Here is a 26,909-nt window from a genome sequence, read left to right on the forward strand (position 1 = left end):
TATAGTTACTCTGCCCTATAGGTCGAAACTTAATTGTCTCAGAACCTGTCAAAAGTGATGATTCATTCCTGAGGATTTATGTCCTTTCTTCGACCAAGACCCCGAGAAACAAAGGGAGAATAGAATAGAATGTGAACGAGCAAAATACATAAAAATGGACTGCAAAAGTTTCTATGGCTACGTAAAAAGGAAACGCTTGGCTCAGACAAAGGTTTGTCCATTCCAGATAGAGTCAGGAGAATTTAGAATGAGGAATAGAGATCTCTACAGCCACCTCGTTCAACACTCTGGGATGTAGATCATCAGCTTTTGGGGATTTATTAACTTTCAAGCCCATTAATTTCTCCAGTACTACTTTTTCACCAATACTAATCTCTGCCAGTCCCTTGGCTCTCTGTTGTTTTGGGGACAATTTCTGTATCTTCCTCTGTGAAGACAGACACACATTGTTTAGTTTCTCTGCCATTTCCTTACTCCGCATTATAAACTCTCCTGTCTCTGTCTGGAATGGAGCCACATTGGTCTTTGCTAATCTTTTCCTTTTCACATTCCTGTAGAAGCTTTTCCAGTTGGTTTTTATGTTTCTCGCCAGTTTGCTCTCATCAGTTTCTTGGTCCTCTTTGCTGAATTCTAATGGATCTCATGGAATCTTTTAACTTTTCTTGTTAGCCACGGTTCCATCACTTTTCCTGTTGGATTTTTGTTCCTTAAAGGAATCTATATTTGTTGTATGTGAAATAAAAGTCCAAAAATCCCAGAGGACCATAGATTGCTCTCCCCTTTGACAGAGAGAGAGCTGACTGGAGGTGATTTAACCCGAGGGTCAGCACACCTCAGGCGAGGGGCCTGGCTGAGAAGGCCGGGCCTTCATGAATAAACTCAGCCAGTATGGGAGTTGAAGCCCCACTGTTGGCCTTGAACCAGCCGTCCAGCCAACTGAGCTAACCGACCCCTGTTAAATATGTAATAATTCCTTAACCATTAGCTAGTCCCTGTACCAATCAGTTTCCCAGTCCATCTCAGACAACTTGCCCCTCATACCCGGATAGTTTTCTTCTGTGAGGGACATCCAGATAAATTAAACAAAGGAACCATGTAACCACGAGGGCCCATCTCCATGGCAATATGGCTTGGGGGGGGGGGGGGGGGGTTCCAAACAGAAATGGAAACGAAATATCTTCTAACTTCCAAACCCCCTTTCACTTTGTGATCCTTGTGCAATTTGAAGCCAGGTATTAGCAACAAGGCTCAAAGAGCATCAGCCCACTGGAGGCAAAGTGGTGAGACCGGCCAGTCCAGCAGAAAGAAACCCTCCGACCATCCCCACTGACCACCTGTCAGAATGAACAAAATGCAGTCCTGGGTGTAGAGCAGAAACAATAACAGCAGAATCCAACCCCTGTAATCGATTGTGAAATTGTTGGTGTCACAGGAGGTGCGATGAAGCACGCAAACCCGTCTCACATTGAGGGGTGGACAGCGTCTCCTCAGTGTGAACTTGCTGGTGTCTCCGCAGGGTGGATAAACGAGTAAATCCTTTCCCACACTGGGAGCAGGTGAATGGCCTCTCCCCAGTGTGAACTCGCTGGTGTGTCTGCAGGTGAGATAACTGAGTGAATCCCTTCCCACACGGAGAGCAGGTGAAAGGCCTCTCCCCAGAGTGGACTCGCTGATGTCTCCGCAGGGTGGATAACTGAGTAAATCCTTTCCCACACTTGGAGCAGGTGAATGGCCTCTCCCCAGTGTGAACTCGCTGATATCTCCGCAGGGTGGATAACTGAGTAAATCCTTTCCCACACTGAGAGCAGGTGAATGGCCTCTCCCTAGTGTGAACTCGTTGGTGTATCTGCAGGTTGAATAAATTACTGAATCCCTTCCCACACTGAGAGCAGGTGAACAGTCTCTCCCCAGTGTGAACTCGCTGGTGTGTCTGCAGGCTGGATAACTGAGTGAATCCCTTCCCACACTGAGAGCAGGTGAATGGCCTTTCCCCAGTGTGAACTCGCTGATGCTTCCACAGGCCGGATAAATCACCAAATCTCTTCCCACACTGAGAGCAAGTGAACGGCCTCTCCCCAGTGTGAACTCGCTGGTGTGTCTGCAGGTTGAATAAATTACTGAATCCCTTCCCACACTGAGAGCAGGTGAACGGTCTCTCCCCAGTGTGAACTCGCTGGTGTGACTGCAGGTTGGATAACTGACTGAATCCCTTCCCACACTGGGAGCAGATGAACGCCCTTTCCCCAGTGTGAACCTGCTGATGCTTCCACAGGCCGGATGAATCACTGAATCCCTTCCCACACTGAGAGCAAGTGAAAGGCTTCTCCCCAGTGTGAACTCGCTGGTGTGTCTGCAGGCTGGATAACTGAGTGAATCCCTTCCCACACCGAGAGCAGGTGAACGGTCTCTCCCCAGTGTGACTGCGTATATGGATCTCCACCTGAGATGGGGCTTGGAATCCCTTCCCACAGTCCTCACATTTCCACGGTTTCTTCATGTTTTGGGTCTCCTCGTGTCTCTCCAGGCCGGATGATCAGTTGAAGCCTCATCCACACACACAACACGGGTACGGTCTTTACACGCTGTGAATAGTGTGATGTTTTTTCAGGCTGTGTAACTGGTTAAAGCTCTTTCCACAGTCAGTTCACTGAAACTCTCACTCGGGTGTGTGTTGTGTGGGTCTCGGTGTTTTTCCAGTCACACTGATGTTTAAAATCTTTAGCTGACAGTTTTGGTAAACATTTCACCTTCTTGATTCAAAGGCCAATGATATTCAGGTTCTAAGGAATCGAGTGACTATCAGATCGAGACGTGACTTTTGAGATTTCTGTCTGTAATTCCTCCTTGTCCAATATCCTGTAAAAACAATTTACAAAATTCATCACTGTCAGTACAGGGTAGAAACAGACAATTCTAGTTTCTATGTCACATATATTCCTTTCTCTTATTCCACGAAAGCTGCAAATTTCCATCCCACACAGTCTCCCTCCATTCTCACTCTGCTGTATCTAATATTCACCCTCCCAATTCTCCCAAAGGTGCTGATTAATGTTGATTGATAGATCCAAACTCACAGCTTCCTGTCCAGGAGATCAGAACAAATATGAGCTGCAGTCAGCCATTCGGCCCATCAAACCTGAACCATTCAATGGGATCATTGGCCGATCTACCTCAGCAACATTTCACCACACTATCCTCATGTCCCTTGACCTCTTGAATATCTAGAAACCTATCAGTCTGTGTCTTAAAAATACTTGATGACTAAATCTCCAGAATCCTCGGAGGTAGAGAATTCCAAACCTTCACCACATCCTCAAACAAAGAAATCCCTTCTCATCTCAGCTTTCTCTCCATTTACCTGCCAGTTCCCCATAACCCTCCACACCCTCAATCAGAAATCTGTCTGTGACTGGGATGGGGGGTGTCAGGCATGTGATACGGGTGCGGGAGTAGCTGCCTTACCACAGGTTCTGGTGCCACTCACCTATAACCTGACAGTTATCCTGATTGCCTGGCACTCATCTACCTAATCCTTGCATTAATATTTGTTATCGTGTCCCTGGAAGACTCAGAGTTGGATTGGTAGGATTATGCCGGAAAAAGTGAAGAAATCATCGATAAACAGCGCAGGTGGATTCAGCGGGAATGGAGCCGCCTTTTCAACATGGCTGCCTGACCCTCAGGAGGTCTCTCAACCCCCCGCTCTCCGGGGCTCTCTGGGAGGCGGTGAAAATGATGACTGCCGACGTTATCCGTGGTTTTGACCAGAGGCTGAGTGTGCTGACTCAATATCTGTGAGCTCATGTGGCCCAGTTGCAAAACCCCATGAAGAGGCTCGATGATCCGGAGGAGAGAATCCTGAACATTCAGCAAGAAGCCTCCTTGATGGAGGCAAGAATTCAATCCTTTGAAAACCAGCTGAGTGGCTGGCAGAGGTCCTGGAGGACCGAGGGTCAGAGAAAGAACATCTGAGCCGTTGGCCTGTCTGATGGTCATCACAGGATGTACAGCGCAGGAGGCCACTCGGCCCATTGAGTCTGAGCCTTGGAAACAGCACCCCACCCAAGCCCAAATCCCATCCCCGTAACACAGTAACCCCACCTAACCTTTTATTTGGGCACTAAGGGAAATTTATCATGGCCAATTCACCTAACCTGCACATCTTAGGACTCTGGGAGGAAACCTACGCAGACATGGGGAGAACGTGCAGATTCCAGACAGACAGTGACCCAAGCCAGGAATCGAACCTGGGACCTTGGAGCATTGGAGCAACTGTGATAACCACTGTGCTACCGTGCTGCCCATAAATGATGTTATTTTCTGCCCATTTAGTGTGGAGGGTAAGGCTCCCGTTAGGTTCTTCAAGGACCGACTGCCGCGTTTTCTCAAGCTGGATGTGAAGCCTGGGCGTTTCAAATTAGAAACGGTGCATCGGTCTGTGAGTCCGAGGGATAGTTTTCATCCAGGCCAGTAATAATTTGCTTCCACAATTTGAAAGAAGGTCCTGGAGAGGGAACGACGAGGTAGCACCTGGCTCCAGGAAGGAGTGAGGATTTACGTGTTCCAGGACTTTTCGGCAGCAACACAAACGAATCGTCGAGGCTTCGATGAAGTTCAAAGGCAGCTCAAGGCTGCGGGCAGTGAATTACGACAGGCTTTATCCTGAGACCCGAAAAATGGTACCCAACAACTCTGTCAAGTCTTTCAATAATCCAACTATTGCCTTGGTCTTCATTAAATCCATGAAGGGCAACGATCTCGAGGGATGGTTTGCAGCTCGGGCTAACTCAGGTCTAATCCAGACTCTTTCCCTGTCACGGTATTGTCTGAATTTCAGAATCACAGAAATACGCACAGGGACAGGAGTAGGCCATTCAGCCCTTCGAGTCTGTCCTACCATTTAGTGGGATCAGACTGATCAGTGACCTAACCCCATATCCATTAATATCTTTGCTCAACAAAACTCAGATTTAAACTTAACAACTGTTCCAGCTTCACCTGCTGTTTGTGGGAAAGAGTTCCAAACCTCTCCCACCCCGTGTGTGAAGAAGTTCTTCCTAACATCTCTCCTGAACGGTCCAGCCCTGATTTTTAGACAATGATCCCTAGTTTTAGCATCTCCAACCAGTGGAAATAGTTGATCTTTATCTACCCTGTCTTTCCCTGTTAATATCTTAAATATTTCAATTAGATCACACCTTAAATGTCCAAATTCGGGCAGCACGGTGGCCTAGTGGTTAGCACAACCGCCTCACGGCGCTGAGGTCCCAGGTTCGATCCCGGCTCTGGGTCACTGTCTGTGTGGAGTTTGCACATTCTCCCCGTGTCTGCGTGGGTTTCGCCCCCACAACCCAAAAATGTGCAGAGTAGGTGGATTGGCTATGCTAAATTGCCCCTTAATTGGAAAAAATAATTGGGTAATCTAAATTTATAAAAAAAAAAATGTCCAAATTCTAGCAAAAACAGGACTAATTTGTGGTTAAAACTTTGGGTCAGAGCCGCTGCAATCTCTCCCTCGCCTCCCACAGCATCCTGGGACACAATTCGTCCAGAATTAGTAATCTAATAATCTTATGGGTGGTATGGTAGGTTAGCACCAGGGACCTGGATTTGATTCCGCACTTGGTTCACTGTCTGTGGGGAGTCTGTATGTTCTCTCTGTGTTTGCATGGGGTTTTTCCGGGTGCTCCAGTTTCCTCCCACAAGATGAGCTTGTTGGGTGAATTGGACATTCTGAATTCTCACTCTGTGTACCCGAACAGGCTCTAGAGTGTGGCGACTGGGGGATTTTCAGCGTAACTTCATTGCTGTGTTAATGTAAACCTACTTGTGGCAATAATAAAGATTATTATGAATGGGCCAAAGGGCCTCTATCTGTGCTGTAAAGAGACGGAATGAAAAGAGAGGAAATGAATGAGAAGGACTTTACAGAGAAACTGGCAAAGCCCCAACATTCACCAGCTCTAAGGACACACCTTAGCTCCCTTTCCAATCTGAAAGCAGCCTGAGCTGGATTTACATTCCCCTTAATTCATCATTGCTGGGTGATAATCCTGTACTTCCTTACCTCACACCACTGTGACAGCACCTTCACTACACAGACTGCAGCAACTGACCAAACATCACCGTCCCAGTTATTCCTGAAGGCACCGCCTTCCCAACCTGGCCCCTTGCCTGAGGTGTGGTGATCCTCAGGTCACCTCACCGCCGGTCAGCTCTCTGTCCCGGGACCAGGCCCAGCGTCACAGCCGCCATCTTGGGGAACCAGAGCGCATGCGCTGGCATCTTGGTGACGCAACAGCTGGTGGGTGGGACCTGAAGGTTTCTGTTCCCAGCCGGGTCCTAGTGCCCTTAGATCGACAACTTTTCAACAGGTTTTTTAAATGTTTCACCCACTCTCAGGCTGAAGCTGATGTTTGCAGGCTGGAGGTGTCTCTGTATCGCGGATACATTCAGTGCGAGAGGCTGCAGCCTCTATATAGCTACCTGAAGGGGGTTATACAACGGGTGATTACATTTCGTGGTCGTTTCCTGTCCATTATCAGGATGTTTGTGTGCTTTTTCTGACCCTCAGCGTGATATTTCTTTATTTAAAATACATTTCAGCAGCAGGCTTACTGGTGATTTTTAAAGGAATAAAGGTTATTTATTTTCACAACCTTTCCCTGGATGTTTGAGCATCTAAGTCTCTCGGCTCTTTCACTCACTGACATACACAGAAATTAGGTACAGGTCAAGTTGAAGCTGTGATGATGAACATGGAAAGTAGACTGCAATCTTTACATCGCTGCAGGTCTGTTATCCTCTTATTGAGGTGATTCTTTAGTTGGAGTGAAGGTTTTTAGACACAAATAATTCTCATGAGTCTCTGAAGCTTCTCATATGACCATAAGACATAGGAGCAGAATTAGGCCATTTGGTCCATCGAGTCTGTTCCTCCATTCAATCATGGCTGATAAGCCTACTTGTGACAGTAAATATTATTATTATGGAGGGGGCCTGGCAGCCGACTTCTGTTCCGTGGACTTGTCTATTCCCAGTGGCCCTGCAGAGGCAGCATGCGATATCCACCGGAATGTTTGACACCTTCCACACCAAGTGGATACCTCAGCGGACAGAGTGTTTCAGAGACACTGGGAACAATATTCTGGTTCAGTTAGGAAGGTTCCCTACACTTTTGTTGGGACTTCCAGCTGATTTTGGTCTTTTATTTTGACTGGACCACATGCTTGGGGAAAGCAAGACAGGAAAGAAGGTTCGATATAAACTAGAATGATATGTTGTGAATTTCTATCCCATTCTTAGTGAGCACAGTGATCATTTTTGTAAACTTCTTTTTCAGGCATTAGAACGGGAGGATTGGCAGCTGGGAAACTCGAACCAAATATAACATCAAGATCTGACAGTCACTCAATTCATTAGGATCTAAATATCACAAACTGTCAATGTACTTGTCTGTTCTGACGGTGGGAAGACATTTCAAACATCAGTGTGATTGGAAAAGCCCCGAGACTCACACACACCCGAGTGGGAGTGTTCCAGTGAACTGACTGTGGAAAGAGCTTTAACCAGTTACACAGCCTGAAAAATCATCTTGTTTCCTCTTGTGGGACAGTCTGAGGGCATAATCTCAGAGTAAGGAGTCTCAAATTTAGGACAGAGACGAGGAAGCATTCTTCCATCGGAGGGCAGTGAATCTGTGGAATTCTTCAGCTGTGCAATCATTCTGTCTCTGGAGTTTACCATAAAAGGCAAAGGTGAAGGTGTCTTATCCCGGATGGGCCGCTTGGTGGCGCAGTCGCTCTTTCACTGAGGGGTTTTGAGTTCAGACATTACAGACAGGACAGGTGAGAAATTTCTGTCTGGGAAAGGGGAGACAACTGTATAATCGGCGAAAAGGATCAGTGCCGATGGACCTGAGAGAAAGGAGTTCAGATTAGTCTTATTTTTTCATTTTTGATTCAATATTTATTAAAATTTCAGCGAAAATATTACACAAAAGTTTATTTTGATGTTTACAAAAGGGAACATAACGATTGAGGGTCACAGTGAGAACAGAACACATGCCCTCTGAGCTGCCAAATGTATGTACAACTGTAACAGACACAAGAGAGAACAGGAGCTCAACATAAAGGGAAGGCAACAGTTGCATGAGGAACGAGATAAGTTACTTATTTAGACATGACATTGAGGGAAATTATTAATTACAATTACATTACAGCCAAAATTATCTCGTACATTTTAAACTGAAAAGCAGAAATACTGTCCATGATTGTCTCAGTTACAGATGCAGAATAATAAACTGAGATAATTTTACTGTTAGAGTCACCAAGAGGAGATATTGTATTTCTGTCACACACAGATCATAATAAACAGCTGAGGAAAATCTACAGCGTCCGAACGTCAACCGATCACTTGATCTGTAAAAGAGAAATAAAATAATGAAGCAGATGTTTATGATCTGGGACATTGATGTTAGAGTTTTTAATCAATCAAACATTTAGTGTTTTTAAACGACTTCTGTCAGTTTGAAGTGTGAGTGGATTGAATCTTCTCACCTTCACCAGAGTGACTGCAGCGCTGTAGGAAATGCTCAGGAAGAACAGGGTGATGAATGTGGAAGCGGTTGTCCAGATGTTGCCGTTATCATCCTCATCGTCTTCAGTCCAGGTGTGGTCTGTGTTATCTACGGGAATAGAGCCGGATAAATATAATCAGATTGTTTGTTAATACACGTTTTGTTTTTAATATTCTCGTTTCATTTTCTCCCACTGCTAATTCATTCTTTAATATATTTGTCATTGCATATCTACTGTTGAGTTCATGACACTCAGAAATCGATCTCTATAACTTTTTTCTTCCAATTAAGGGTCAAGTTAGCATGGCCAATCCACCTACCCTGCACATCTTTGGGTTGTGGGGGTGAGACCCACGGGTCACGGGGAAAGTCCACAGGGACCCAGGAGCGGGTTCAACCCCAGGTCCATGGCGGCGTGAGGCAGCAGTGCTAACCACTATGCCACCGTGCCGCCCTTGCCTGACGTTTGTGTTTGTTCTTTATCTTTGTGTCTGTGTAGATGCGAAATTCGTGTTTTGCTTTACTCATCTTTTGTATGTCCCGATGTCTTTATAAGTGCCATTGTGTGTGTTCATGTGTCAATGAGTATTGATCTGTGTATTTGTGTGTCAGCGCCTGTATGTGAACTTTGTTTCTCTTCTGTCAATGTGTATAGCTGGGTGTTTTATTGTGTGTGTTTATGTGTTGAAATCTATGTTTATATATTAATGTCTGTGTTAATATAAGTTTATACTTCCATGCCCAGTAATAAAAGTATTAATGTGTCTTTATACGTTCAACATGCATGTCAGTGTCTTAATGTTTCTGTCTGGATAAGTGTGTGTGTTTGTTGATGCGTGTATTTCATCATAGAATCATCATTAAATATAATCCCTACTGTGCCGAACGAGGCCATTCGGCTCAATGAGTCTGCACCGACCCTCCGAAAGAGCACTCTGCCTGGACGCATGCCCCTGCCCTGTCCCCAGAACCTCGTAATCCCAACTAACGTTGTGGGCACTAAGGGGTAATATAGCCTGGCCAATCCACCTAACCTGCACATCTTTGGACTGTGGGAGGAAACCGGAGCAGGCGGAGGAAACAGGAACAGACACTGGAGAACGTGGGAACTCTACACAATCACCCAAGGATGGAATTGAACCCTGGTTTATGGTGCTGTGAGGCAGCAGTGCTATTTATGCGTTGATGGTTGTTTATAACTATCTATTGATGTGTATTGATGACTATGTTTATTCATATGTGTTCGTGTTAGCGTGTGTACGAGTCAGCTAATATGTGTCTACGTGAGCCCATTAGTGTGTTAATGTGGATTATTGTCTCTAAATGGAAATATTTCTGTCATCGTGAAATTCTGCTAATGTATATGTTATTGGTTACATTTGTGTTTAATATTCTTCAGTCAGCTTGCTTATCTGGTCTTATTGTTTGTGTATCTGTGTGGACATGTGGCTGTATGTGTCTGTTTGTGTACATTTGTGTACCCGCTTGTATGTGTGGATTTGTGTCTGTATGTGCAAATGTGCACGTGTGTCTGTGAGTGCATAAACGTGTGCTTTTTTGTGTTTATGTGCATGTTTGCGAATTTTTGCGCACGTTTGCGTGTGTTTTGTGGCAAAATATGTTTGGTTCGTTGTGCCTGGGTGTTTGTTTATGCATGTGTTTCTATGTGTGTGTCTATGTGTGTGTTTGTGCCTACGTGTGAGCGTGTGTGTGTTTGTGGGTCTATGTGCATGTGTTTGTAGTGTTTGTGTCTGTTTATCTGTCTCTGTGTTTGTATTAGCTGCCTGTAGCTTTGCCACTTGTGGCTATTATTGATACCGATGTAGAATATGTTGAACTTTCTGCTTATAAATGAGTTTTGTGTGAGTTGCAAACTGACATCAGGTGACCTAATGCAAAAATACAAGGAGGTGCCTCAGGAGAGAACAGTGAAAACCCAGCGAGAATTCAATCACCAGTCTGGATTTGGATTCTGGGGAATCGGTCTCAGCATACGGATAAGAGGAACAAGAGTGGTAAAGGAATTCTGTTGCATAAATAGATATTTTAAGAACATCTTCATCATGATGGTCTTTTAAACCCTTCAGCCAGTAAGCTACATGCCGTCTTGTAATGTCAGTAACTGAGTTCTTTGTCCAGACAACCGTTTACTTCCAAACTCCCTGCTTGGGGACTGGGAAGATATTGAGTTAATAATCGCCCTCTCTCTGGTCAGCTCAGCAAATTGCCTTTGGGTTCTCCCTGCTGGAGGTGGAGATACAGAGAGTTCAATCGTCACCTTCCTCCTCTTTTGGTCGGGAAAGTGGAGGTAAAATGGGTTAGTATTGCCCCTTTGCTCTATTTGTTGGGGAAGTGTGGGTACAGTTGTTTAAATAATGCCGCTCCACTTATTGTTGGAAGCGGGTGGATAGTGGATTAACTCAGCCCCCACCATCTCTTTGTAGGGGACGTGAGGGCACAATGTGTTAACTAATGCCCCTCCCCCTCACTTTGCCTGGGAAATGGGGGTACAGTGCTTTAAGTAATGCCCCTCTTCCTCTCTTTGTTGAGGAAGTGGGGGTACAGTGTATTAACTAATGCCCCTCCCCCTCTCTCTGTTGGGGAAGTGGGGGTTCAGTGGAATAACAATTTCCCTTTCCCCTTTCTCTGTTGGGGAAGTGGGGGTACAGTGGATTAACTAATGCCCCTCCCCATCTCTGTTGGGGAAGTGGGGGTAAAGTGGATTAACTAATGCCCCTCCCCCTCTCTGTTGGGGAAGTGCGGGTACAGTGGATTAACAATTTCACTTTCCCCTCTCTTTGACTGGGGATTGCTGGTCCATGTTTCTGTGTGACCCTCAATTCAGTTCCCAGTGGGTGTGATACAGCAACTTAAAGCTGGCATCAATTTTAAAGGGACGGACAATGGGAGAAGCAGGAACACCGATACCTAAATGTGATGGGTTTGTTTGTCTTGAATGGTCCGATTTCTCCTCAGCTGGAGGAAAGTCAATGAAGATATTTTGCTGAATCCTGTAATGAATGAGTTTTGCTCTGTCTCTAACTCTGAGCTGGGAGATCTGGTTGTATCAGACTTGGTGCCGAGACCTGTAGAAATCCGGGTCTCATTGAACAGATGTAATATCTGTTGGCTGGTTTAGCTCACTCAGCTAAATCGCTGGCTTTTAAAGCACGGTTCGATTCCCGTATCAGCCTCCCCAGACAGGCGCCGGAATGTGGCGACTAGGGACTTTTCACAGTAACTTCATTGAAGCCTACTCGTGACAATAAGCAATTTTCATTTCATTTTATTTTTCATATCAGCAAAGTGGAAACACCATTAATTAGGCGGCTGTACATTTAAATCACAATTAGAGGGAAGATAACTTTATTATTTTTATTTTAGTTCGAAATGCAATTGATAGGTTCTCATTGACATGAATTAACGGTGTCCATCAGAGCGAGTGAAATGTTCACAAAACTGGGTTTACCGCTGGATTTATCAACCGTTCTGTTGATGATCTTCAAGGGGATGGCTTCATGTCCCACCACACAGGAGTAAGAAGCGCCGCTGGCCCACTCCTCCGCTGCAATGGATAACAGGCTGTACATGAAGAAGGAGCTATTGCCGTTCTCCGCCATCACCTCGGTGTTCTTGTAGTTCCCGGGATTCACCGGCTTGTCATTGACGGTCCACTTGACGAAGATCTCTCGGGGGGAGAAACCTCTCACTAAGCAGCTGAGGGAGACGAATCTCTGAGCGGAGACGTCTTCAGCCGAGGGCAGGAGGACAGAGACGGACGGTTCCCGCGGATTGGGATCTGCAGAAAATGTACAATAAATGTCAATAAAATGGGGAATTCCGGAGACAATGGAACCGCGGGTTAGATGTGAGAGAAATGTGTTTTGTGTTGGATTTTAAAGGTTTCCATTTTCCACTTTGGGATCTGTCCGGTTTCCCAGCTCGGAGCAGAGGTGGACACAATCCTTTTCCCTGAGAATTTACGGATATTGGATTCGTAAGTTTCAGAAAATGTACAGCAGGGAAACAGGCCATTCGGCCCAACTGTTTCCTGGTGTATAAACTCCACACCAGGCTCCTCCCACCTTACCCCAAGAGGATTGGGAAACTGCCAATGTAACACCCTTATTCAAAAGGGTGAATAGGCCAGTGACCTTAACATCTGTCAGTGGAAAACAGTTCGAGTCCATTATAACGGATCCAATAGCTGAGCATTTAGAAATACTCAATATAATCAAACAGAGTCAGCATGGCTTCGTGAAGGGGAAATCATTTATTGACAAATGTATTGCCCTTATTTGAGGTGATAACGAGAAGGCTGGAGAGAGGGGGGGGGGGGGGGCAATAGATGTAATATACATGAATTTCAAAACTGTGTTTAATAAATGAATGTACTATTCCCACGTTTGCAGATGACAAAAAATAGGTAGAAAGGCAAGTGGTGAGGATTACAGAAAATCCACAGAGGGACAGAGAATGTGAGGTTAGGCACTTTGGTAGGAGGAAGAACATAAAGAATTATTATTCAGATGGAGAAATACTGGAGAAAGCTGAAGTAACGGGGGAATTGGGAGTCCTCGTGCAGAAACCACAAAAAGCAAGTTCTGCAGGTAATATGGAGACAAATTGAATGCTGATCTTTATTTTAAAGGGAATAGAATATAAACATGGGGAAGCCTAGCTAAAACTGGGGAATTAGTTAGACAACACCTGATATATTTTGAATAGCTTTGGTGCCCTTATCTAAGGAAGACAGATTGGTTTTGAAGGCAGTCCAGAGAAGGATCACGAGGTTGATCCCGAGTATGGAGGGATTTTCTTATGGGGAGAGGTTAAGTAGGCTGGGCTGTACTTATTGGAGTTTAGAAGAATGAAGGCGACCTCAGATTCTGGGTCGGTCAGTACACTCAAGGTTGACGGACACATATTTTAAATCAGTAAAAACTTCAAGAGATATGGGGATAAGGCGGGAAAGAGGAATTGAAGATTATCACATCAGATCAGTCATGACCTCACTGAAGGCTGGACCAGTGTTAATGGGCCCAATGGCCTACATGTGCTCCTACGTCTTGTTGTCTATGGTCTCGCTTCATCTAAACCCAATATCACTGGGTTTAATTCATTGTTCATTCACCTGCATATCAATTTCCCCCTTAAACTCTAAACGCCCAGAGTATTCAGTTAGTGGAATTACCAATCAGAATGGACCATAAATACACTGAATGCTAAATACTGACCGCTGCACTGACACTGGAAATAGACACAATGGCTCAATTATTGCTTCAGTCTCACCGCTCACCTATTTTTTTGTGAATTGAAATTCTTAAAGGAGTTGGCAGGTCCTGATGGCTCGCCACACAGTCAAACACAGCCCCACTCAGCCAGGCTTGTGTCGAGATGTTTAATTTGCTGACCACGCTCTCAGTATCTGCCCCAGGCTGGTCGGCGATCTCTGATTTCAGCGGCTTCTTCGCTTCACTCCAGGACACGTTGACTCCATAAGGAGCATTCGAAATGACGCAGGTTAAGGTTACAGTCGCCTCCAGTAAGACCTGTTCTATTGGTGGTGGCTGTATTGTTACTGAGGCATCAGTGCAAACGGAAGGATCTGTGAATGAAAAAAGTGTAAATCAACCCAAGTTTGATCTTCAGAATCAGGTCAGCAGGATTCAGCCTGAACTCTAAATGGGAATAAATCAACTTCGAAACATCAACCTCGAAATAATCAACTTCGAAGCATCAACCCCTAAAGATCGCCTTTAATCCTCGATACGCATTGGAAAATCAGTTTGGTTTCTGAAAACTATTCTCATTGTGAAATACAGTCAGCCCTGATATCATTCTAACGAATCAGTATTGCAGCATTCCCAATACAAATATTCAATTCCTGATCTCAGGGACGAAGTACTGGAGGCTGATCCATAAATAGGTTGGATGAACTTTCCAACACTTCCCCCGGAGCTGTTATCAGTTAAAGGTTCCAGACACCCACTGACTCTCAAATATAATCAGCTGTCTGAGGATAAAGCTGATATCAAGTCCACCAGGGGCTGGTTTAGCACAGGGCTAAATAGCTGACTTTTAAAGTAGACCAAGTAAGGCCAGCAGCGTGGGTTCAATTCCCATACCAGCCTCCCCGAACAGGCGCCGGAATGTGGCGACGAGGGTTTTTTCACAGTAACTTCATTTGAAGCCTACTTGTGACTATGAGCGATTTTCATTTCATTGATTCACCTCACTCACTAAATTACTTCAAATTATAGGAATACATTTATTTCTATATTCATAAAATCGTGAATGGTCAGCAATCCTAATGCAGCTCTTCCATCAGAATGAAACACAAACTAATGGCAGTAAATTAGAAGTTATTCTGTGTTTTGCACTAACTTCAATAAATTCCTGATTTGGATTAACATCAGAGTGCAGGATGATTTATTGTTTCCTCTGTTTGTGTCTCTTACCAGACGCGGTGATGTTGTGACTTTGGGTGACCTCTTGATGAGTGACCTGGCAGGTATAGACCGCTTTGCTGAACCATTCCCCAGCGGAGACTGCCAGCCGACTGCTCGCCGAGAAGTTCCCGTTAACTTCACAGGCGGGGGAGGTGACAATTCCTGAACCCATGGGTTGTCCATTCTTCAGCCACTTCACCGTGATTGAATTTGGCTGGAAATCGTAAATTGAACAGACGATCGTTGCAAATTTCTGTCTTGTGATTTCTTCACTGGAACTCACGGTGAGGAGAACATTTGGAGCATAAATTCTGGGACCTTCAAGAAACACAATAAGATATTTCTTGCAGAAAAAATTGATGAAAAAAATAAGTTCATATGCTTTAAAACATGTTTGTGGTCAATAGACACAAAGCTGGATTTTCCAGGGATCAGAAATATGCAGAGTATTAAAATTAGTTATATCCAAGATCCTATACAAGGTTTCTGATTCTCACAGATTCCACAACACTTACATGTCATTCCAATGCTCTTGTCTGAGCCGCTGTGTCGAACCTCACAGCTGATTTTGCTGCATCCCCCCTCTGACTCTGTGATGATTAACTGGCTGCTCAGGGTGTAGGTTCCCTTCTTGTTTCTCACTGACGGGTATTTCTTAACTCCAGTGATGATCGGCTGCCCATCTTTCTTCCAGGTAAGGCTGGTGATTTCTGGGGAGTAGTCCATCGCCAAACAGCCGTAGGTCACGGAGCCGTCGGTGTTGTGTTGCTGACAGGAGGAGACCAGGCTGTAGAGAGTGGGCGGAGACAGTGTCGCTGGGAGAGAATGGCCAATTGAACAAGTTAGACTCTGGGATTGTATTTATTCAGTAACCAAACATTTCAAAATTTGACGAGAACTATGTGTTTATTCCAACATTTTCCTAACAAATGCTACATCCACATTTCAGCTTCTATTAGTTCTATCATTTGAGAACCTCCATCTGTTGACCCCCCTCATTAGAAACTCACATCTTCCTCCGTCTCTATCACCTGGCATAAAACAACATTTTGATGCAATCTGAATGATGTAATTTGCATTGGATTGAACGCGAAAAGCGGAATATTTTCCCCATTATGTCAGCCATCATGTAAAACAGTAAGAAGTCTTACAACACCAGGTTAAAGTCCAACAGGTTTGTTTCAAACACGAGCTTTCGGAGCACGGCTCCTTCTTCAGGTGTTGTAAGACTTCTTACTGTGCTCACCCCAGTCCAACGCCGGCATCTCCACATCATGATCATGTAAAACAAAATGTAATATCCCATAGTCCCGAAGACTGCTCTCTCCGTTTGAGAGCTGACTGGTGGTGATTTAACCTGAGGGTCACCACACCTCAGGCCATCGGCAAGGTTGAGAATGGGGGTCTTCATGAATAACCTCAGCCGGTGCAGCAATTGAACCCGCGCTGCTGGGATTGATCTTCATTACGAACCAGCCGCCCAGCTAACTGAGCTGTGTACGTCACAATCCAGCGGACTGAGTTGTGTACGTCACAATCCAGCTAACCGAGCTGTGTACGTCACAATCCAGCTAACTGAGCTGTGTACGTCACAATCCAGCTAACTGAGCTGTGTACGTCACAGTCCAGCTAACTGAGCTGTGTACGTCACAATCCTGCTCCCTGATTTGTGTACGTCACAACCCAGCTAACTGAGCTGTGTACGTCACAATCCAGCTAACTGAGCTGTGTACGTCACAATCCAGCTAACTGAGCTGTGTACGTCACAATCCAGCTAACTGCGCTTTGTACGTCACAATTCAGCTAACTGAGCTGTGTACGTCACAATCAACAGCACTTTCTGATCAAGAAGTTGTCTCTTCATTTATATCTTTGCGGTTTTGGGAAATTCCCTTTGTTCAAACTGACTGATGCCCCCTCCTCTCTCCATCTCACTACCCCCACTCCCCAAACCAGAGAATAGTGACTTTGCTTGAAAAATACCTTCGGAATGCACATTTATATAATTACAACAAAACTCTAAATTTGAGTAAGAGCAACATTCCCTAATTTTAGGATCATGAACATTAACAGCGGGAGGCGGCCATTCGGTCAGTCGAGCCTCCTCCCCCATTCAATAAGATCCTGGCTGTGCTGATTGTGATGTTAACTCCACATTCCGCCTGTCACTGAGACCGGGCTGTCTGCAATCCCCCCGCTCCACGCCCCGCGCTCTCTGTGCGTTCCCCCATCTCTCTGCGGTTCCCGCTGGATCTCTGCACCATTCGCCCGCTCCCGTCACTTTCTTGCAGTTCTCTGCTCTTTTCCACGGATCTCTGCACTTTCCCTCGACTCTGCATTTTTCCCCGGCTCATTGTGCTTTGCCCATGTGCGCTGCACTTTTCCCAGTTCTTTGGGGCTTTTCCCGGTTCCTGGCACTTTCCCTGGGCCCTTTGAGCCTTTCGCCAGCACCGTGCACTTTACCCCGATTCTTACCGCTTATCGCCCACTTCATGGACTTTCTTCCGTCTCTCCTCACTTCACCCGGCTCCCAGCACTTCCCCCGGCTCTTTGCGTCTTCCCCCGGCTCCCTGCACTTCCCCCAGCTCCCAGCACTTCCCCCGGCTCCCAGCACTTCCCCCGGCTCCCAGCACTGTGCTCCTTGCCCCGGCTCTCTGCTCCTCCTCCCGGCTCTCTGCGCTTTCCCCCGGCTCTCTGCACCTGCCCCCGGCTCTCTGCACCTTTCATCTGCTCTCTCTGATTCTTTCCAGCTCTCTGCCCTTTTCTCCGGCTCTCTGTGCGTTTCCCCACATCTCTGCCCTTTCTCCCCAACTCTGTCTTTTCGCCGCCTCTTTGCTCTTCTCCCCGCCCTCTCTGGCCTCCGACGCCTTTCCTCCGGCTCTCTGCACTTTCCCCAGGCTCTCCGCACTTTCCCCCGGCTGTCCACACTTTCCTCAGGCTCTCTGCGCCTTTCCTCCGGCTCCCGCCGCTCCCGTGTCATGAGCCACATTCGGGCGCCACTCGTCATCAGTTTCGCTCCAGTTCTCTATTCCTCTCTCGTTGCAGACGCCCCCGTGCCGATTTCCTGAGTATGAGTTACTGTGGGTGAGTTAGTAACTGAGTGAGGGTAGGAGGGTAAGTGCGGGTGAGTGAGTAACCGAGTGAGGGTCGGAGAGTGCGTGCCCGTGAGTGAGTTGGGATAGATGAGTGTTGATGAGTGGCAAATCAGGGTGACTGACTGAGTCAGGGTGAATGGGTGAGTGTGCGTCACCGAGGATGAATCAGTCAAAATGAGTGATGCTGGGTGAGTGAGGTTGTGTAGTGAGTGTGAGTGAAGATGAGTGAGCGAGGGTGGGTGAGAGAGGGTGGGTGTGAGGTGGGGGAGTCAGGGGATTGACTGCCAGTGAGTGAATGGAGTGGGTGAACAAATGAGGTGGAGTCAGTGAGCGTGGGTGCGTGAGGTTGGGTGAGTGAGGGAGGATGAATGAGTCAGGATGAATGAGTCAGGATGATTGAGTGAGGGTGAATGAGGGAGGATAAATGAGTGAGTGTAGGTGAGTGAGGACGTATGAGTGTGGCTAAGTGAGCGAGGCGTGTCATTGATAATTAGTGGGAGGGTGAGTGAGGGTGGGTGCGTGATGGTGGTAAAGTGAGTGAGGGGATGGTGTGGGTGGATGAGGGTGTGTGTATGAGTTTGGGTGTGTGAGTGAGGGTGAATTAGGGTGCGTGAATGAGAGTGAGAGAGTGAGTGTGGGTGAGTGGGAGTGAGTGTGGGTGAGGGAGTAAATGAGGGCGAGTGATAGTGGGTGACGGTGAGTGGGTGTGTCCGGTGTGTGAGTGAGGAAGTGTGAGTGAAGGCGCGTGAAAGAGGGTGGGTACAAGTCTTTGTAAGTGAGGGTGAATGAGTGAGGCTATGTGAGTGAGGGTGAAATGCGTCAGGGTAGGCGTGTGAGGGAGGACGGAGGAGTGATGATGAGTTAGAGGGTGAGTGAGTGTGGGTGAGTTAGGGTGAGTGATGGTAGTTGAATGAGGATGAGGGAGAATGTGTGAGTGAGTGTGGGTTACTGAATGAGGGTGTGTGAGAATGAGTGAGGGTGGGTGGGAAATGAAGTGAAATGAAAATGAAATGAAAATCGCTTATTGTCACGAGTAGGCTTCAAGTAAGTTACTGTGAAAAGCCCCTAGTCTCCACATTCCAGCGCCTGTTCGGAGAGTGAGGGTGGGTGAGTGAGTGACGATGGGTGAAGGTGGGTGGGTGTTTCAGGATGAATGAGTGAGGGAGGGTGAGTGAATCAGGGTGGGTGAGTGAGGGAGAGTGAGTGAGAGTGTGTGAATGAGAGTGAGTGAGCTAGGTTGGGGGAGTAAGGGTAAGACAATAAGGGTGAGTGATGGTGAATGAGGATTGGTGAGTGTGTGCGGGTGCGAGTGAGGGTAGGTGAGTGAGAATGTGTCAGGGAGGGTGGTGGGTGAGTGTGTCAGGGAGGGCGGGTGAGTGAGAGAATCAGGGAGTGTGGGTGAGTGAGGGTGGGAGATTGAGACTGTGTCAGGGAGAGTGGGTGAGTGTGACTGTGCCAGGGAGGGTGGGTGAGTGTGAGTGGGTGAGTGAGAGTGTGTCAGGGAGGGTCGTTGACTGAGAGTATCAGGGAGGGTGGGTGAGTGAGAGTGTGTCAGGGAGTGTGGGTGAGTGAGAGTGTGTCAAGGAGGGTCGGGGAGTAAGAGTGTGTTAGGGAGGGTGTATGAATGAGTGTGTCAGGGAATGTGGGTGAGTGAGAGTGTGTCAGGGAGGGTGGGTGAGTGAGTTTGTGTCAGAGAGAATGGGTGAGTGTGTGTGTGTCAGGGAGGGTGGGTGGGTGAGAGTGTGTCGGGAGGGGGGTGTGAGTGTGTGTGTGTCAGGGAGGGTGGGTGAGTGTGTGTGTGTGTCAGGGAGGGTGTGTGAGTGAGAATGTGTCAGGGAGGGTGGGTGAGTGAGAGTGTGTCAGGGAGGGTGGGTGTGTGAGTGTGTGTCAGGGATGGTGGGTGAGGGAGTGTGTCAGGGAGGGTGTGTGAATTAGAGTGTGTCAGTGAGGGTGGGTGTGAGTGTGTCAGGGAGGGTGGGTGAGTGAGAGTGTTTAAGGGAGGGTGGGTGAGTGAGAGTGTGTCAGGGAGGGTCGGTGAATGAGTGTGTGTCAGGGAGGGAGGATGAGTGAGTGTGGAACGTGTGAGTACGCTTGGGTGAGTGTTCAAGAGTGAGGGTGGGTGTGACAGTAGATGGGGGGTATGCGAGGGTGTGTAAATGAGGGTGGGAGTGTGAGGATAGTTGAGTGAGGGTAGGTGAGTGAGGTTGAGTGAATGAGGGTGGGTGAGTGAGGATGGATGGAATGGTAGGTGAGTGAGGCTGAGTGAATGAGGGTGGGTGAGTGAGGGTGGATGAGAGGGTAGGTGAGTGAGGGTGGGTGTCAGGGTAGGTGAGTGAGGGTGGGTGTGAGGGTGGGTGAGTGAGGGTGAGTGTGAGGGTAGGTGAGTGAGGGTGGGTGTGAGGGTGGGTGAGTGAAGGTGAGTGTGAGGGTAGGTGAGTGTGAGGGTAGGTGAGTGAGGGTGGGTGTTAGGATGGGGGAGTGAGGGTCAATCAGTGACTGTGAGCATGGTGAATGAGGGTAAGTGAATGAGTGAAGATAGGTGAGTGAGTGAGTGAGTGACCGTGTGTGAGTGATCATTCCCGGGTGCTCCCAGCCCATTAGGACGATGTTTCCCTGGATGATTTTCCGCTCAGGCTCAGCTTTCTGTTGCCTGTTATCCACAGCCGAGCTGGGGGCTCCTCCATTCGGCTCCCCACCCCCTCCTCTTCCTCTCCATCCATCCTGTCCTTATTCTCCACATTGATCAGCTTTCAGTAACACTGGCTGTGTACAGTCAGACAGCAGTGTAGATCACTGGGCAGCTGCTTTAATACTTTCAGTAACACCGGCTGTGTAAAGTCAGACAGCAGTGTAGATCACTGGGCAGCTGCTTTAATGCCGATGTCATTTCATTTTTCACTAAACAATTCAGAACTGGAACAATGAACATTTCTGCAACTTAATGCATTTTCATTTTGCAAATGGGAATTTTTAGTAATATTATTGCAATACTGTGTCAGAGAGAGTGTGTTGTATTTCTTCATTCTTGTGATGTAGACGTCTCTGGCTCGGCCAGCAATTATTTCCCATTCCTTATTGCACTTGACAAGATGGTGGTGAGCTTCCTTCATCAACCACTCAGTCCATCTGGTGTTGTGTCGGGGGCAGTTACAGGATGTTGAAACAGCGAAATTGAAGGAATGGTGTTGAGTGACCTGGGGAAGAACTTACAGTTGGTGTGTCTGCTGTCCTTGTCCACATTGTAATGTCATGGGTTTCGAAGGTATTGTCTAAGGAGTCTTCATGAGCTTCTGCAGTGGATCTTTAGATGGTAGACAAGCTTTGGGGAGACAGGAGTTGAGTTTTACACCGCAGGATTCCTCACCTCTGATCAGTTCTTCTGGCCACAAATTGTACGTGGCTCATCCAGATCACTTTCAGGTCCATGTTAATCCCTCGCATGTTGATGGTGGGGGATTCAATGATGAATGCCAAGAGGTGATCATAAGATCCATTCTTGCTGGAGTGACCATTTCCTTCAAGTGTGTGACGTGATTGTTACTGACCACTTGATAGCCGAAGCCTGGACATAGCCCCCATCTTGTTTTATTTGCAGATAAACCTCTTCAGTATCTGCACAGTTAATAATGGTGCTGAACAAGCTGCAATCATCAGAGAACAACCCCACTTCTCACTTTATGATTTAAAGAAGGTCATTGGCGAATAAACTGAAAACACAATGCTCTGAGGAACTTTTGATGTGATGTCCTGGAATTCAGATGATTAACCTCCAGCAGCGGAAACCATCTGCCTTGGTGCTGGTTATGACTCCAACCAGCAGAGATTGTTCTCCTGGTTTCCATCGATTCCATTTTTGTTTGGGTTGCTTGACGCCACACTCGTTCAAATGCTGCCTTGATGTCAAATTCAGTCATTTTCACCTGTGTGTCGAAGAGTGCGTGTGCGTGAGAGAGTGTGCGTATGTGGCTGCATATGTATGTGCATACATGCGTGTAAATGTGTGTGTGTTTCTGAGAGAGATAGATCAAGACTGTGTGTATGAGAGAGTGCATGTGTGAGTGTGCAAGAAAGCATGTGTGCAAGAGAGCATGTGTTTGAGAGAGCATGTGTGTGAGAAACTGTGTGTGTGAGAGATCATGTGTGTGAGAGAGCATGTGTGTGAGAGAGCATGTGTGTGATAGAGAATGTGTGTGAGAGAGCATGTGTGTGAGAGACTGTGTGTGAGAGAGCATGTGTGTGAGAGAGCATGTGTGTGAGAGAGCATGTGTGGCAGAACACGTACGTGTGAGAGAGTGTTTGTGTGAGAGAGCGTATGTGTGAGAAAGCCTGTGTTCACCAGCATGCAAGAATGTGTGTGAGAGAGTGTGTATGTGAGCGAGAATGTGTAGTGGAGCACGTGTGTGTGAGAGTGTGTGTGCGATAGAGTATGTGTGAGCGAGCATGTGTGGCAAAGCATGTATGTGTGAGAGAGTGTGTGTGTGTGACAGAGCATGAGTGTGAGAGGGTACGTGTGGTGGAGCACGTGTGTGTGAGAGAGTGTGTGTAAGAGAGCATGCATGTGAGAGAGCGTGTGTGCACGAGAGCATGTGTGTGAAAGAATGTGTGAGAAAGCCTGTATACGAGAGAGTGTGAGTGCGAGCTACCATGTATGTGAGAGACCGAATGTGTGAGATAGAATATGTGTGAGAGAGCATGTGTGCAAAAAGACACGTGTGTGTGAGAAACCATATGTATGAGAGAGAGCGTGTGCCTCAGAGAGCATGTATGTGAGAGAGCATGTATGTGAGAGAGCATGTGTGTGAGAGAGTGTGTGTGGAAGAGAGCCTGTGTGTGTGAGAGAATGTGTGCAAGAGTGTGTGTGTGAACACATGTGTGTCAGAGAGTGTGTGCAAGAGAGAGGTTCTGTGAGAGAGGGTATGTGTGAAAGAGCATGTGTGCAAGAGACCATGTGTGCAAGTGAGCCTGTGTGTGAGAGAGTGTGAGAACGAGAGAGTGTGTGTGCGAGAACATGAGTGCAAGAGAGCGCATGTGTGAGAGAGTGTGTGGGTGAGAAAGCATGTGTGAGAGGGAGCATGTGTGTGAGTCTGGGAGAGAGCATGTGTGCGAGCTTGTGTGCGAAAAAGCATGTGTGCAAAAGAGCGCGTATGTGAGAGAGCATGGTGTGCAAGAGACTGTGTATGAGAGCACGGGTGTGTGGGAGAGCGTGTGTATGAGAGAGCATGTGTATGAGAGAGAGTGCGTGTGAGGGTGCGTGTGTGCAAGAGATAATTTATGCGAGAGAGAGTGTGTGTGAGAGAGAGCCTGTGAGAGAGGGAGATTGAGTGTATGAAAGAGAGTAATAATGTGCCTCTGTGTGTGTTTGTGAGAGAGTGTGAGATATATATGCTATTTTTGGGAGTGAGACTGTGATAGTGCATGTGAAACAGTGTGCAGGTGTGTTTGGGAGATTGCATGTGAGAAAGAATGAGAGTGTCTGAGAGCGAATGCATTTGAGAGAGAATGAGTGTGTGGAAGAGAAATAGAGAGGGAGATGAAATGAAAAAATGAAAATCGCTTATTGTCACGAGTAGGCTTCAATGAAGTTACTGTGAAAAGCCCCTAGTCGCCACATTCCGGCACGGCTGGTACAGGAATTGAACCGTGCTGCTGGCCTGCTTGGTCTGCTTGAAAAGCCAGCGATTGAGCTCAGTGAGCTAAACCAGCCCCTGTGGTGTCGATTGTGAGAGCCCCTGTGATAATGTGCCTGTTATGAGAGAGAGTGGGTGACAGAGTGTTTGTGTGTCAGAGATAGTTGGAGAGAGAGAACGATAGCGAGGGCATGGAAGAGAATGGGCGTGTGAGGCTGTGTGTGTGTATGTGTGAGAGATAGAGGGCGGGATTTTCCATAAACTGACATCGAAATTGGGAAATGTGATTTGGCGGAGAATAGCTTCCGATACCAAAGTCAGGACAGGCCCAGATTTGATGCCAATCACGATTCTCCATTACCTCAAAAACGGCGTCAATGCGTTTGACTCCGCACATACAGTGGGCACCATTTGCATAATCATTAGCGGGCCCAACCTGGTATTGCCAGGGTCATTGCGATTCTCCACCTCCGATTAGCTGCGTTCCCAATGGCGTGGTTCACTTGTGCTTTTAAAAATCGTGAATCTGGCGTGGTGGCTGCTGAGGAAGGGAGAGGGGGTATGGAAGGTGTCCAACATCGCCTCAGTTTGCAGACAGTTGTGCCGCTGGCTAGGGGGCTTCTGCCAGGGCCGTGGGTAATAGCGGGACTGACCAGGAGGTGGGCTGTGTGGGGGAGGGGGGTGGACAAACATAGTATACCATTGACGTCGCCGGCAAAGCAGCCATGCAACTGCGCACACCACTAACAGCCCACTTTGAACCTGGTGCCCTCTGGCCCCAGCCGACTGGTTGTATGGGTGCGCTCCAGCATAACCAGTACCATCTTGTTGGCTGGGTTATGTGTGTGTGGGGACTGTAATGTGTATGTGTGGCTGCAGCTTGTCAGCCTGCAGAGTGTCGATCATGGGCCCGGCGTATCCTGCACCATTTTTCAGTGGAATCAAGTGTGTTCCACGCGGTACGGGTGCTAGCCCCTCAACGGAGCAGAATCGGTCCAGGTGTGGCGCCGGTTTTACTGTCGTAAAAGTCCACAGATTCTCCACGGATTCTCCATCAGCACTTTATGTAGTTTAATGTTCATCACAGAGATCAGTGTTTGAAATAAAGATAGAAACCAGGAAACATTCACATCAAAAACTGATTACCTGAATCGACGCGACACACTGCATCGACCCGAGTAAGGAAATGCATTGTAACTAAATTCATTTTCGGTACAATTAAACACTCTCCAAAAGCTTTGATATTGCGCGCCAGTGTGTCAATTGCAGGAGGTCGCTTATGTTGAATTAGTTAGTACTAATATTGCATTGCTAGTTATTGGTAATGTCTATTCGTTGCCTTGTTAACTGATCTGTACCATAATATAAATAATACAAAAATGTTTTTCTATAATTCGAAACCTGCTCCAGCTTGAAACTTTGTTAAATAATTTAGGTTTAATTAAATCTTTGGCAAAGTTAAACAATAAACTTAAAATAGCCGGATGGAAACATTCAGACATGTAGAATATATCATCTGTGTGTCAAAGCGGTTCTCCCGAGTTGATAAACTGTCATGATTTGAAACTATATATATTTACACATGTAAAGACCCTGGCAGTTTGTGATGAATAAAAGTGCTTCCTAGATTTAAGAACTCAGGCAATCCCTGTAATTTAATTATTAAAAATATTGTTAAAAAAAGGAGATCCAATTTAATCAGTGTGAAACATTGTGAAAACACTTCATTCAGATCCAATACAACACGGCAACATAATGAACAAACTAAGGAGAAAAGTTCTTGCTTAATTTAATAATTGTTGGGTTACGGGTATAGGGTGGATACGTGGGTTGAGTAGGGTGATCATGGCTCGGCACAACATGAAGGGCCTGTTCTGTTCTATGTTCTATGTAACCATCAGTTAACATTTAAAAAATACCCTAATATATCTGTAATTCGTTTCTTTATTTCCGAAACCTGTCGATTTGTTCACTCCAATCGTGTTCCAAAGAGATTCAAACACGTAGACTGTTTGCATTGAACCAGAAAACCTGTAACCGCTCAGTGTCACCGAGTTTAAACAATACAGAAACAATACAGAAACGCCAAACCGCTTCACAAATTGTACTTATTCAAAGTCACCCAGACACACAAGCCTCTCAGCAAGACAACAAAACACATCACTGAGGGACTGAAACCCATTTCCGAGAATTCTACACTTAACAGAATCAAACTTAACATTTCAAAAACATCTCAATATCAAATGCAGCAAACCAGCTCGACCCTCGAGAGCAAACATTGCAGAAAAGCCAGGCTGTTATTGCAGAAATAACTTACATTCGAAAGGGTGCCTTGAACCATGGCTACGTTTAATCTACAATCATGCCTGTTTTCTGCCTCTAATCATGTGTCAAGTAGGTCCAAACGCGTATATTGTTTTCATTCAATTACAAAACATGTAACCAGTCGGTGTCACCGAGTTTAAACAATGCGGAAACGCCAAACCGTTTCACGCATTTTCCTTATTCAATGTCACCCAGATACAAGAAAAATACGACATCACATCACCGAGGGACTGAAACTCGCTTCATGGAGAAGCAGCTCAATTCAAAAAATAGTTTCAAAAGAACCAAACATAACATTTAAAGAAAATATCAATCTAGAAGCCACCAAATCCGCTTGTCATCAAATGAATGAATAATTAAACAGAAATATGGAAGAATATCATCAGCATTGTGAATAAGCTGAACATGATCAATAAATTGACGCAGAAACTTTAGAGTTTTTTGTTAATATTGGGTTCGAGTTCTAACACTTGGTGGTAAAACTTGCAACCACCAAATGTCACCGAGACTTTTTTTAAAATTTAGTGCCCAATAATTTTTTTCCAATTAAGGGGCAATTTAGCATGGCCAATTCACCTAACCTGCACAGTCGAACCCAATATTAACAATGCAGAAACAATACAGAAACGCCAAACCGCTTCACAAATTGTACTTATTCAAAGTCACCCAGACACACAGTCGCCGACATTAAACATTGCAGAAACGCCAAACTGTTTAACAGACGTTTGATATTTAAAGTAACCCAGCCACACAGTATCCTCAGGAAATAAACACCAAATCACAATAACCAGGGACTAAATCCCTCAGCAGCACCTTTGTGTCAAGAGGCAGA

The 26,909-nt window shown here is 46.4% G+C and overlaps 1 protein-coding gene and 1 gene segment (V, D, J or C); both read right to left on the bottom strand.

Annotated features, from left to right (window-relative positions):
* Positions 1–579: 579 nt before the first annotated feature.
* On the bottom strand, positions 580–6,271 carry LOC119960860 (zinc finger protein 239-like). Of its 2 annotated transcripts, none has more exons than XM_038788449.1 (2): positions 6,117–6,271; positions 580–2,856 (listed from the first exon to the last, which is right to left on the bottom strand). In XM_038788449.1, exon 2 carries the CDS (start codon positions 2,495–2,497, stop codon positions 1,427–1,429), a length of 1,071 nt encoding a protein of 356 aa, XP_038644377.1. In that variant the 5' UTR covers positions 2,498–2,856; positions 6,117–6,271; the 3' UTR covers positions 580–1,426. The 2 variants fall into 2 exon arrangements, with proteins under 2 accessions (XP_038644377.1, XP_038644376.1); XM_038788448.1 differs by having other exon boundaries at positions 6,068–6,271.
* Positions 6,272–11,848: 5,577 nt separating this feature from the next.
* The window catches only part of LOC119960859, an 81,504-nt gene continuing 66,443 nt past the window's right edge, over positions 11,849–26,909 (bottom strand). The window contains 4 exon segments of the C gene segment in view: positions 11,849–12,377; positions 13,878–14,186; positions 15,040–15,348; positions 15,546–15,845. Of these exon segments, the coding sequence occupies positions 11,986–12,377; positions 13,878–14,186; positions 15,040–15,348; positions 15,546–15,845 (1,310 nt within the window).

Source organism: Scyliorhinus canicula, unplaced genomic scaffold, assembly GCF_902713615.1.
Source record: "Scyliorhinus canicula unplaced genomic scaffold, sScyCan1.1, whole genome shotgun sequence".
NCBI lineage: Eukaryota > Metazoa > Chordata > Chondrichthyes > Carcharhiniformes > Scyliorhinidae > Scyliorhinus > Scyliorhinus canicula.

Coding starts and splice junctions, on each gene's coding strand:
- LOC119960860 (XM_038788449.1), bottom strand. CDS start 2,497: ATGAAGAAACCGTGGAAATGTGAGGACTGTGGGAAGGGATTCCAAGCC.